This window comes from Falco punctatus (genome assembly GCF_963210335.1).
Source record: "Falco punctatus genome assembly, chromosome: Z".
Lineage (NCBI taxonomy): Eukaryota > Metazoa > Chordata > Aves > Falconiformes > Falconidae > Falco > Falco punctatus.
This window is the reverse complement of record NC_137586.1, coordinates 50,777,536-50,791,755: the sequence shown is the minus strand read 5'-3', so window position 1 is coordinate 50,791,755 and position 14,220 is coordinate 50,777,536. Positions and strand designations below refer to the sequence as shown.

The following is a 14,220-nucleotide window of genomic DNA, read 5'->3' as shown; positions in this document are numbered from 1 at the left end:
AAAGCATCAGTATATTTGACACTTTTCACGTATTTGCATTTCACTAATAAAAAAGTTTAATTTTTTAATTAAAAAAATAGTATTAATTAAAACACAAAATTGTATAAAATTTAGGATTTTAAGCCTCTTCATGCTAATTTCTACAACATAGGAGCATTTCTATTCCCAAATTCCAAAAATCTGGCAAATACTACCAATAATAGCAAATGGACAGTAAAAACTATGGCAGTATGAGATAAGATGTCCATGATACTCCACAGAAAAATTTATTGGTAGCTTAATGTTCTCCAGGAAAATAGAGTTATTTTCATTGTGTAAGGAAGGTCACAAGGACACATCATGTTTCACATGATATACTGGACTGGAAGTTAGGCTTTAACAAATTTAACAGAACTCTTAAATGCTTAGCACAAAAAGCTTTGGAGAAGATGCAAAATCTAAAAATAACCCAGATGAGTTGATGAACTGTTTTCCATACAAGCCCTCCAAAGTTGTGCAGACTTATAAATTTCCCTATGCACATCTGAAGTTAAACAGTTTAGAAGCAAGTATAAGAAATGGAAATTGTTCAAAGAATACTCATGGTTTCCTGTAAACTATTCCACATCAAGATAATATTTATTTTCATTTCCAGAAGTTCAGCAAACATACTGCTAAAAAGTATTTGTGTGCACTAAAATAACTGTAGTGGCTTTCAGAAATACATTTAATGTATTTCAGAAATACATTACATAGTGCAAAGTGCTTGTATAGCATAGGAGAAGACAAGTATCTTGTAATAGAAAAGGTCGTTTTCTCATTAAAATAAGAAAAGGTAACATGGTTTTGAGAGTAAAGGAATCCTGTGTCTTGCTTGAAAATGGCTTTTTTGTTCCAACTTTTCATTATATCTATCAACCACATTTAAATTCACACCTGTCCACATCAAATTTGTCATTGAGAAGTAATACAGGGTTGATGGCTACAGATGCCAGTGAGTGGTGACAGACTTACTGTTTGTGGGGGTTGGGGGATGGCGGAATACCAAGTAAAATGTAACATGCAAAACTGCGTAAGATACACATAATCATAATGGATATGTGTGTCCCAGCAGACTTAGTTGTGAATCGTTCCTTTTTTTTCTGAGACTTTGATACTGATTATATACATGTGCTTAATTTCAAAATTCTGCTTATTTTAAAAAATATTTCTAGAATTACACTCATCTAAAAACCCCATAGCCTGGTAACTGTTTGTAACAGCTATTGGTAAGGCATAATGCAATTAAAGCAAAAGTGTTTGCTTAAATTTCAATCTGCTTGAGGAAAGCAAATACTGTTGAAATAAAAAAAAAAAAAAAGGTTTAGAGTGCAAAAATCTGAAGCAAGGGCTGACAATATTTTCCTTCTGCTGCAGTGTTTTCTTAAAAGAAATCAATGCTGTCAGTAATTGTATTTTTACAGTCCTTAGAACTCATAAGAAAAATTAATATGGATTCCAGAAACTATTCTAAACACCCAGTATCCTGACTTCATCTTTTTTTCATCTCTGACCATTGATTTCTAAAGATGGATATTAGTCCTCCTACAGGATACTTCTGTTTTCTTGCACTTACACTGGGGCTCAGTATGTTTTCTATCTGAAGTCTTTCCTAGAAAAATAAATGTCTTTTCATGGACATCATGTTTTGTCAGCAGAAGATACCAACCCGTACAACAAAGATAAGGTCTTATTTTTATCTACACTTGTTTTGATCACTCTCAGGGAGACTAATTTGCACCAGCATATTCATGCTACAAGGTAGCATCTGAGTTTCACGAAATGCCCAGACAGCAATACAGAAGAGCACTGCACACACTCCATTACAAGCTGCTGGCTGACCAGCTGACTGCTCAACACCTAGCTCCCAGTGAGCCAGACATCTGTGCTCATGAACGGGAGCCAGAGCAAGGGCAGCACTCCAGCAAAGCCTGTTGATTGCACTATGGGCAAAGCAAGTCTTAGCACAAGCATTCACATTGCCCCAAGGAATCAACAGCTCTTCCCTGAACTGGCATAGGTGCTTGGTATCTAAGCAGGCATAAACTAAAACATATGCTTAACAAACTGAATTCAGAAACAAACGAAATGTACTTTCACATGCCTTTGTGAATAATTTTGGACAAGTGTTGACAGAGCCAAAAAGCTGGAATAGTTGAGGGCACTCTTACCTAAACACACTCGTCCTGTTCCATCCAGTGTCAGTCCTTCAGGGCACTCGCAGTGGAATGAGCCTCTGCTGTTAACACACCGCCCGTTGGGACAAACCCCCGGGAAAACATCACATTCATTTACATCTGTTGGGGAAATGGAGAGTTGACTGACATACTAACTGTAAGGAGACAGCTACAGCTTTACTGAGAATTTAAGCTACATGAAAGAGAGAGGCTTTCATCCATACTGCGTTAGGGTGTGAACACTGTTCTGAAAAAGCATGTGGCCAATCTCAAGGGACTCTTGCAAGATCCTCAAGTCATAGGGCACTAAGATGCCACATTCTTGTCTCTAAGACAAGATGATGCACATGGCTGAAAGAAAGGAAAAACTAAAGGGATTAAATGTATTTTGAAGGAACAGTTCCATTCTTTTTGTATCATTTTGCAGTTCTCCAATAGCATAACAAAAAACCTTCCCAACAGTCAGCAACTGTTTTTGAAGGTGTTCATCTAAGCTCAATATTATTATCTTGATAAAACCAAAAACATAATAAATTCCCTTTAATTTCATTTTCAAAGGAAAAAAAGTGACATCTTGAGTAAGAAGAAACTTCACCTTCACAGGTAACACCCTTCACTCTTGCAAATCCTCTTGAGCAAGCTGTGTCTGGAATTAAGCCAGAAAGATACATCACTGCTTTAGAATGACAGAAATATAGGAGTAAATAGTTTAAAAAATAAATGTATCTTTGGAATTCTCTAATAATTTGACTGTGTAAGGTGGTGAGTGCTCTAGCCTCAAATCAAGAAAAGTACTGACTCATACATGTTAATTAAATGAATAGTTGAGGAAATTAAATCTTAGACAATTACTTTCTCATGTGCTTTCCTTAATAGAGAACAGAATGTTTAGCATCTAAACATATCAATCTCTGCACTCAGATGCAGCTGAAAGATAAATTTCCTGTAGAGCTGCCTGAAGATGCCAGTTATCACTAAAAGTTTTTTTTTTTTCCACTGCAGCTTAATAAAGGATCTGAGCAATGACATTAGTTTAGGATATGCATGGAAAATGTAACATGATGCCGTGACGTGAAAGCTTGCCGAAATTTAACTAGTTAGAGAATAGCAAATTAAATAGCCAAACGGACCCAGTTTGAGCTAATTAACTCTCTAGTTTTCTAGATTGAACAGGTTTTTTATTAGTTTTACCAGTCTAATGTGACCATGCTGCTTAATGGAGTCCAAAGTAGTATCTTTGATGCTTCACTGCACAGTTAAGAGCCATTTTGGGTGATTTTTGCACCATATCTGTTAGATGGGATACATGTGCCGACAGTTATCGTTCCACTTAAAAATGAAAGGCTAAAATGTCCTGACACTGGTTCAGCTGCAACTTTATGGGGAGAATGTGGCACAGCATGTTTTCCACAAACTAGAGCACACAGTTAGTATTCCTGCTTCTGACTTCTAGACTTGTAATCTAACTTCAGCCCTGTAATCTAATAGTAGTACTATTCTGCAATCAATAACTATACACAAGCTATGAGTTCAAAAATGGCTGGAAAAAGTGTTAACAGCCTGCGACATAAAAAGCCTTCCAGACTTTTACAGGTATTTCACTTTATTATTGCAGTCCTTACTTCCCTATCTCAATGCACAATCCATGTGGAGATGAAATATGTAATTATTGAAAGATTTATATACACGTTATTTCCTGGTAGCTTTCAACATTATTAGAATGATCTCTGATGTTGGTGATTACACGTGATACTAAATAAGACAACTTCATTTCATAGTTTTCTGTGTTGTCTGCTTGTTTGTTTTCTGTATAGAAAATGACGAGAATCTGTCTCGTGGTACTTCCTCTCTTCTCCCAAAAGATGCAGGATATGACAGCATACCCAATTCACATCGCTCACATGGGCTGCCCCAAGCTGCTCCTAAGGTAGCACAGCACTCAGATTTCAGTGTAGCACCATTGATGTTGACTTCACAGCGACTGTCTTGGACATTAAGCCAGCAAGTCCCCTTCAGGCTATCTGCAGTGGAATAGAAAACAACATGAAACTGTCACAGCAAAACCAGCCAGCATGCAATGTTCTTGCCAACAAGTAGAAAGCATGCCAAGGGAGTGCAGGCTCTCTTTTAGAAGAAAACTTTCTATCAGAGTCATTTTGTACACGTTTTAGCTCAGAAGTGGTGGAAAGGAATAGCACTGTCACTAAAAGTGAGCAACAGCACACTGCTTGTGGCATTTTATAGTCCAGGTCCGACAGCTAGCAGTGGTCCTCCAGATATTTACTTTATCTAGTGACTGACCAGTCTAAAATACACATTACAACAAAAGCAGAGGTTGTGATCTCTGGGTCATAGAATCATTTAGGTTGGAACTGACCTTTGAGATCAAGTCCAACCGTTAACCTAACACTGCCAAGTCCATCACTAAACCATGCCCCTAAGCACCCACATCTACATGTTTTTTAAATACCTCCAGGGACAGTGATTCCACCTCTTCCCTGGGCAGCCTGTTCCAATGCTTGACCACCCTTTTGGGGAAGCTGTTTTTCCTAATACTCAATCTAAACCTCCCCTGGTACAACTTGAGGCTGTTTCCTCTTGTCCTATCGCTTGTGATCTGGGAGAAGAGACCTACCACAACCTGCCTACAATCTCCCCCCGAGTCTCCTCTTCTCCAGACTAAACTACCCCAGTTTCCACAGCCACTCCACCTAAGATTTGCTCTCCGGACCCTTCAACAGCGTTGCTGCCCTTCTCTGGACATGCTCCAGCATTCTATATTCCTCTTGATGTAAAGGACCCAAAACTGAACACGGGATTTGAGGTGCAGCTTCACCAGTGCTGAGTACAGGGCAACAGTCACTTCCCCAGTCCTGCTGGCCACACTGTTTCTGGTACAAGCCAGGATGCTGTTGGCCTTCTTGGCCATCTGGACACACTGCTGGCTCACGTTCAGCCGGCTGTCAGCCAGCACCCCCAGGTCCTTTCCCACCAGGCAGCTTTCCAGCCACTGTTCCCCGAGCCTGTAGCACTGCCTGGGGTTGTTGGGGACCCAGCACTTGTTAAACCTCATACCACTGGCCTCAGCCCATCAATCCAGCGTGCAGGTCACTCTGCAGAGCCTTCCTACCCTCAAGCAGATCAGCACTCCCACCCACCTTTGTGTCATCTGCAGACCTACTGAGCACGTACTCAATCCCCTTGTCCACATCGTTCATAAAGATATTAAACAGGACTGGCCCCAGTACTGAGCCCTGGGGAACACCACTTGTGACCAACTGCCAGCTGAGTGTAACCCCATTCACTATCACTCCTCAGGCTTGGTCACCCAGCCAGCTTTTAACCCAGCACAGAGTACAACCTTCCAAGCCATAAGCAGCCAGTTTCTCCAGGAGAATGCTGTGGGAGACCGTGTCAAAGGCTTTACTAAGGCCCAGGTAGCCAACATCCACAGCCTCTCCCTCATGCACTAGGTGGGTCATCTTCTTGTAGAAGGCGATCAGGTTAATCAAGCAGGACCTGCCCTTCATAAGCCCATGTTGGCTGGGCCTGATCACCCCATTGTCCTGCACTGCCATGTGATGAGACTCAGGATGATCTGCTCCATAACCTTCCCCAGCACTGGGGTCAGACTGACAGGCCTGTAGCTCACCAGATCCTCCTTCCTGCCCTTCTTGTAGATGGGCATCACACTGGCTACCCTCCAGTCTTCTGGGACCTCTCCAGCTAGCCAGGACTGTGGATAAATGATGGAGAGTGGCTTGGCCAGCTCCTCTGCCAGCACCCTCGGTTCCCTCAGTACCCTCCAGCTCAGTGCTCTTGCCTCTGTCTCCCTTGGTGAACCTTCAGGGTTGCAGGAAGGAAAAAAAAAGGTAAAAATGTGTGGGATAGGGCTGTGCTATATTCTTTTAGGGGTCTGGTTCTGCTGGTGCATTAGCCAGCCCTGGGGCTCAGCCACAGCACAGCCAGCCCTGAATCACAAACTGGATTGCCGGGCTAGGAACTCTGAACAGCTCAGGGCAAACCCATTCCAGTAAGTGTCCAGCCATGTCAGGCCACCCCTCCTGACGGCTGCCCAGGCTAGGCAGCCACTGAGCACAGCCACAAGCATTGTTTCTGCTGCCTGAACTCCTCTGAAATTCTTTTAGGTACCCAAATGTTCAAGTCTTAAAATCTGCTTTCAGTGACCAAGGCATTTTTTAAAATGTTAGATCCTTAATCAGTCATGTTCTTTAGAAGTTGTACCTACAGTACCTTTGCTCAGTGTCTTTACAATGTTACACTCAAACGGTATAAAATTTTTGAAGGAGACAACCATCTTTGTGATTAGATAGCAAAAGCAGCCTGTAAAGATCTAACCCAGATTGGGAAGTCAAACTGAGTGGAGTTTAAATGCATGTCTATACTCTGAGCTCAAAGCTAAGCAAGTGGCCCAGATTAATTTAATGAGATGACTAATGAAAGAGGAATAGGATTTGGCTTTAAGATTTATGTATATTATATGTACAAAAAGCCAGACTACCTACTATTGGTGTTTTTGATCAGTATTACCAGTATCTCATGTTTAGGAGCAATACGCTTAAGATAGAATCACTTCAACTTACTTTCTTCAAACAACGTCAACTTTTTTACAAAACTGCCATGTTGTAAAATTATTTAGACCACAGAAAGCCCAATCCTCCTCTGTAAAGTAACAGGGAAAAAAAAAAAAATTGGCCCAAGACTGGAATCATCCCTAAAAACTGGGCAACGTACTTCATTAAATGTAAAACAGATTATGTTAATTATATAGATTGGTCACAAATGTGTGGGGCAGAGCACCACACTTAAAGTGAACAATTGAACAAGGGGTATAGAAGAGTGGAAAATGCACCTCTTCCACACCTTGATCAGTCTTTAGCTAGTCAAGACTTGGGTTAACATAACAAGACCAAAGATGAAACCTGGACAGTCATTAGTGGGTCAGGTCTTTAGCCAGTCATGGGATGAGCATGTTCCTGGTTGTTCCATGGTCCAAATTCAGGGACCAGCTTAGGCAAAGGGAATAGGTTCTTTAGCTACTCTTTTATGCCATATCCAGCTTGCTGTTCATGTATTGATATCTCTGCATTACGTTATCAAAACGTAAGTGCTTCCATTGCTTTATTCACTAGAAGTTTCTTGAGCGCAATATTATTTCTCTTTAGAAGCCAACTTTACATGATGGAAAAAGCAAACTAATGTCTCAAAAATTAAGTTATACAAATCAGCAGGTGACTTTCCTCACACCAGCTGCATCTACATTATCCTGCCAAAATCTGCTTGTCTTATCTTTTTTTCAGGCTATCAGTTAATTTCCTTTATTTTACATAATCTCCATTGTCCAGATGAAATCTAAAATGGGCAGTCACTGTGATGTTTGCTTTGGTGAAAAAGTTATTATCCAGCATCAAAGCATTCTTTCTGTTGCTTGCATCTCTTTGATTCTGACTTGGAGAAGAATATAGGCATACTACAGGCAGATGGCAGCCTACTTATTGTGCACTGTATGAATTCCACATAAGCAGACTAGTCAAGTTTTAGTCAAGACATGCAGAGGAACAATGTATTAAATACATATTTCAAAAAATATGAATGGCAGTATCTTTACTGTATAAGCAATTCCCAAAATATTAGTGCAACACTTCTACCATCAACAGATGTATTTCAAAAACAATGCCACTTTTTTCATCTAAGAGTTCAGCCTCAATGTTGCAAGCACTGTCAGTGTGCAAGCAAAATAAATGCAAAATATGTCAACACGTTTTCAGAATGGTTTTATTGTAACTGCAGAACTAACAACCCTCATTTTCTGGAGTTTTGAGCTTAAATTTGAGCACAAATACTGTGAATTGAATTCTGTCTGTAATTTGAGCACATAATTTTTTTTCTACTTAGGAAAGCTCACAGAAAGAGACAAATGGCTCTCATCTATGCTCGATTTCTAGAGGTAATACAGATACAAATGGATCAAGCCACCTGGGCAGTGCAAGAAAAGGAACCGGAGGAATTGAGACTGAAGTCTCCACAAACTGAGTAAAGAACACGTACCAGCCATATAGCTTCTCCATGTAAGATCAGTATAATGTTCCATACATGACCAGAGTCCACAAGACAGTGAAAATCAGCGGTAAGACCAAGTAGAAACAAACATATTGGAGCAATAATTTTTTAAAATAAAATTAACGGAGATGTTATGTTAACCCTTTCTTATTCTAATATTGTTGTCATGTGCTTTTACTTGAAATTTTTGTGCCATATTTAAGTTCAGTAACTTCTATCATCATCATGAAAGAAAGAAAAACTTTGTCTTATAATGTAGGACTGATTCTGGTTCTGACATGAGAGCAAACTTGAAAGAACCCCCCCCAAAAAATCTAGAGAGGTGTCAGAGTCTGACATTACCTTACTTTGATGATTCTTATGAAGAATACAACACATTCCCAAACCACAATACTATTTTAGCTACACATTTATGTTTCAGCATATGCTTTTCCTATCTGATGCTAGAGGAATGCTTTACAGGAGCAATCCACTTAAAAAATCAGGGTAAATACATTTAATATACAAGTCTTTAACTGCAGTGGTAACAGAAAAAAACCGACTTGCTCTACTATACAAATTGAAAATGGCACATATTTGACAAGGGTATTTGCAAGTTTTTCACACAGTAAACTACTTGTAACTTCTTCCAACCCCTTACTCACCTTTCAGTAATCCAGTCTGCCTTCCTCTCATCACTACCAATTCTAATAGAAATTTGCCAGGGAAGGAAAACATCCAACCGGGTTCTAACAGTATAGGTCTGTATGTCTCACATTAACTGTACTTCTGACCCTTCTTTCCTAACATAGTGTCACCTGTAGTACAGAAAACTAATCAGGTGTTTTTGTTGTTTAAATTTTATGTTACGTATCATTAATATTCAGGCCAAATGAGACCTCATACTGTAAACATTCCAATAGAAACCGTTTGCAAAGTAAAGCCAGAACTTTGCTATAATTAGGCCCTTAGTGAATTTGTAGCACTTTTGGATATGAAAACACAAGATTAAAAATAAGCAGTACAAAACCCCATTGGTTAGTGTGGTCATATCAATAAATCAGCACCATGTAAAAAAGAACAAAAACAATACTAAACCTTACTGTCCAGTGATGCTACAAGAAAATTTAAGAGAAGGCTTAGGCACAAAAGTAACATTCACTTAGAAAAACTTATTAGGGCATAGACATACTCCATCATTATATGGAAACTTGAGTCTCTGCATTCAGTTTCCTATCTTTAGAAAATCTTGGCAAGGCAAGAAAGTTGAATCAAGAACACAAGAAAAATCCATTTTAAAATAAAGGGAACATTTAAAATTAGCATCATCCAGTTATTAATGACACTCCAATCCAATTTATCTTACATCTCTTACAATGAATTCAATTATGTTAGACAAGTAAGATGAAACAACGGCAGCTTGTGGTCACCCGAGAAGTACAGATGTCTCCAATCCTTAGACTAGACTTTACTTGGAAAGGCAAGAAAAAAAATACATTAATCAATGACTTACCAAGATAATGCCAATGACATCTTGCAGACAACTGTTGCAGCTAGGACCAATAAAATCTGTGCAGTGCTCTGCTTTTTTTCAATGCAACAGAATCCTCAAAGGATGCTAACATTATTTATTTTTATACATATCTATATATTTATATATATATACACATATATATGTGTGTGTGTGTATCTATGCATCTGCTCCAGGGATCCTGACAAACTCGTGTCTGTCTTACTCACTTTTACCAGCCTCCTACAAACCAGGTAAACTGTAAGATTGTACTATAATGTAAAAAACATTAACATTTCCTTACGTTAATGACTTAGGAAAGTCAGTCTTCACAGTTTATGAAGAATGTCCTGAGCCCTAGAAGCCACGTGCTTTCTTACCACTATTTGAGCAGATGTTCCTCCAGTTTTACTTGCTTTCTTGTCTCAGATTTGAAACTGGCCAAAGAACTGAGTGGGCATTTCTGCTTTAGTTTCTCAACTACCAAACTAATCACCTATAACTTTACTCATATCCTCATTCTCGCAAAGGACAAAATAATTCTTATTACAATAAGACAACCCCACTCTCTCATATCAATCAGTACATGCATTTCACCACTTTCACCGTAGTCTGGACATCCTCATAAATTAGGTTTCTTTCAGTTTGCTCCTGATCCCACAGAAGCAAATTAGTATGTGTTTGTTTGGTCTTACCTACAGAACTAGATGTATCACCTGCTATCACGGGGGAACTACCCAAATATGGTTTGGTGGGGTTTTTTTTTGCTTAATTAATCTATGTAATCAATATTTTTCAAGTTAGTAAGAAAAAGGTAAAATAATAGGAGGAAATACCCACCAATACATATCAGTCCTGTAGAGTCCAACTTGCTGCCAGGTGAACATTCACAGCTGAAATATCCAAGATTGTTTCTGCAGGCACCATTGACACATGGGCTGCTTTCACATTCATTTACATCTATAATCCAGAAACAAAAGACACTGTTAGAATTACAATGTGCTTCTGAAAAGCATTATACAGTATAAATGCTACTGTGGACCATGATTTGCCAAGATTGCCAGGTGTATTTGTCCCACCCTGTTCCTCTCAGCGTGACAGTCAGAAAATACAGGGACAGACAGACAGCATGTACGTGCATGTGTATAGGAGCACATATATTGAAAGTGTTAATTAAATGGCTCATTTTCACAAAGATATTAATTTCCAACAACTTGGACTATAATTTTTTCCAGCAACAATTATTACTGTCCTGTGAGAAAACAAAACTCTTTCTTTATACAGTGCAATGCATTCACAGCCACAACATGCAATAGACAAACAAAGGCCTTATTGTTTCTGTCATTTATGGCTCCATAGGGCTTTAGAAGAATTAAGAAAACCCTGTCAGAAGCAAAATATTACAATGCTGGCTGTGATTCTCTAGTTCTGGAAAGCATTCAAGAAACAGGAGTGGAAACTAGAATACTGCAAATGGTACTTCTGTCTAGCCCCTAACTACTTCTATTTATTGCCCCTCTGTTTTTTAAGCCTGCTCACATGTAAGAATAGGACTCCTGCAGACACTATTATTTTCTGATTGTTATTTTTAAAGTTAAATCAGTGTTAAGATTAAAACAATACTAGTAATTTCTTTCAAAGAACAATTGCAGATGCATATCCAACATTTCTTCCTGAATGCAACCAATTTAATTTTTTTATTTGAGTCCTGAATCAAGCCATACATTCTAATCCAACCAGAAAGTTCCTTTGCTGGGCCAGAAACAAACCTGTTTAGTGCTTGCTCATGTTTGCTAGTAGCGCTTGAAGAATAATGTCTTATCCATAAACTAAAATAGCCTGATTTAATTATAAGCTAATGCAACATCTAGTTAAGCTCTGGAAACATTAATAGCATCAAGAGATCATTTTCAAGATAAAGTAAGATATCTCCCTTATCTTTTAGAAGTCATGAAAAAAGTACCATTCGCTATTTTGTATGTTATGATGCATCAAGCCTTAATTTTACTAGAAATGTATTCTTTCATGATCTTCTGGGGTTGTAGAAAGGAATACATGTTTAGAATACTCCTTGAATTATGTATATGTTATTTGAAAAAGAAGGAACAAAAAGAGATGGAAAATGCTCAGATCACAGTAAACTTGGGAAACTGGGACCTCTTATGCCAAAAGCAAGCACTTAATTTAAAAGCTGGTTTTAACAATCCTTTTACTAAATAGAATTACCTACAAACAGGACTTGTCCTTGAATGCCAGTAATTTTTTGGATAGTGACTGAGCCTTAAATGTGTGAAGTCTGCTCTTCAACTTGTGGATTACCCTGCTTACAGATCCGTCATACACAGATGCAGAGATACAAAACCTAGGAGGCCTTACTGGGTCAAGACAGTGTGTTACATGAATACCTGCGCACAGTTTCAATGGCAGGCTGTACTGGGCTAACTGCCTTGGCAGCCCCCAAGCTGGTAAGCCTCATCCTACTATGAGCTGGTAGCCCCCCAGGTCATTAAGCAGAGCTTGTACATGTCTCCGTGAACAGCCTGCTTAGACACAGTCGGTCGGTCGTGTTGTCTCAGGTTCTGTCCTGAGCCAGCTTACTGTGGAGAGCAGCAGGTAGGGCCAGGCTGGGGCTGGCACTGCTCATGTAGTGACTGACTGCTCTGGGAAGTGCAGTTCAGAGGTAACCGAGTAGATCTAGAAAGCCAGTGAGTTCTGAAAGAGCAAGCTCTAAGTTCTTCTGTATCCAAGCTGGCAATCTGGAGGGTTCACCAACATTTATCTGCTCTGCATCCCTTTTCCTGCCTGTAAATACATTTCACACTTAATTACCTCAGGTTTTATTATCCAAGGTATGCTCCCTGCCTCCCTTGCCTCATGCTCTCTCCGCAGCCATCAGTCCCTGGTAGTGGAGAGCAGTCTCTGCAGCTTTTGCAGAGAAACCAAATACCCGGTTCCCACAATTAGAAACAGATCATACTGAGACAAAGAATCTTAAATATGCACTATATGTCAAATAATTCTCCATATAGAAATGCTCTTGGAAAAAGACACACTTTTTCTTCCTTTCTATCTGCCATCATACCTTCAGCAGTTTGGCTAGCTTTAAAAAAAAAAGAGAAAAATTGAGAAGACAGGTCAAATTAGCTGAATTTAAGCTACATATAGTTTCTTTCTATCAAAGGCATCAAATATTCACAATCTCCTAAAGCCCAAAACCAAATGGTCAGCCAATGAAGCTAGCTGGTAGCAAAACAAGGAAAGAAATGGTTCTTTACATGACAGGCAGAGAAATTGTAAATCCTTGCCCTAGGATGCTGAAAGCTTGCATTAATCAATGGCGGTCTGGAAAAGTTTATGGAAAATACAGTAATCAAGGCATGTATAAGGTAAAGATCCTGCTTCTGGTGTCAGAAGTCCCTGAACCACAACTGTTGGGGATTCAGAGTATTTTTGGAAACTCATATTGTATGCTTGATCTGTTGTGGGTCAGAGGGATATCTGATCAGTCTCTGCATTTATGCCTTTGCTTTTAGGAGACATGGTTCTCTGTCCAGTCAGTTGCAAGCACTCTTCACTACTTTTAGCTAGTTTTAGAAACAACTTCAGAGAAGTTCCCATGAGGGACCAGGGATAATCTGTGCCACAGAGTATTTGGGGCTTTCAGACACTGAAAATAAGTCTCCACTGAGCACATAAAAAATGAGACAACTTGGCCACGTCCAAGCACATCTTCAGAGCAAAGGCACTATCCTGACACAAAAACCACTCAAGACATTTCAAGCTGCAACAGCATATAGGAGCAACAGCTTTTTTAAAAAAAGTCACAAGGTCTGCATTTTTCTAAATACACCAATCGACATCATCCTGGAAATGACCAAGACATCGTGTCTGAATTTTTTAAAGGCAAAATTAAAACCCAGTCTGACTTAGCCAGCCAGTAAAGCAAGTTATAGGTCAAGCGCCTGAAGTCTGCTGAAGATATTTATAGCTGAAACCGGGTGATTTTCATGTCACATGTTTTTAACAGCTGGCAGCCCAACAACACACAGGTCCACACATACAGAACCAATGTGCAAGACAAAACACTGTAATAAGCAGATAGTTACTACTATCCAAAGCATCATTTCAAACATATTCAGAATATTTAAAAGGTCATGAAACTCAAAATACTTCACACACCTAATATTAGATGTAATATTAGGTTATCATGTCTATCTTTAATTCTCCCTGATATTTAGCAGGTGAGGTTTACAAGAATTTTTCTTCCAGGAAAACACATCTTGTATTTCGGGTTTTCAGAGCTAACAAGAAACCCAAACCTAACAAAACACAGTTGAGGGCCACACCTGGAAGTCAGTGTCCCCAAAAGAATAAGGAAGTGGAGATGGAGGGGCCAGAGCAGCTAAAGTTGAACACCTTATGAATGAAGCAGCTCTCATGATTTCATGGGCTATG

The 14,220-nt window shown here is 39.3% G+C and overlaps 1 protein-coding gene across 3 annotated transcripts in view; it reads right to left on the bottom strand.

Annotated features, from left to right (window-relative positions):
- FBN2 (fibrillin 2) overlaps positions 1-14,220 on the bottom strand; it is a 177,441-nt gene that overhangs the window by 64,071 nt on the left and 99,150 nt on the right. For all 3 annotated transcript variants that reach the window (XM_080373133.1, XM_080373134.1, XM_080373135.1), the window contains exons 20-23: positions 10,606-10,725; positions 4,079-4,216; positions 2,791-2,841; positions 2,190-2,315 (exon numbers count right to left, since the gene is read on the bottom strand). In XM_080373133.1, coding sequence (XP_080229259.1) covers positions 2,190-2,315; positions 2,791-2,841; positions 4,079-4,216; positions 10,606-10,725 — 435 coding nt within the window. The remainder of the gene's footprint in view (positions 1-2,189; positions 2,316-2,790; positions 2,842-4,078; positions 4,217-10,605; positions 10,726-14,220) is intronic.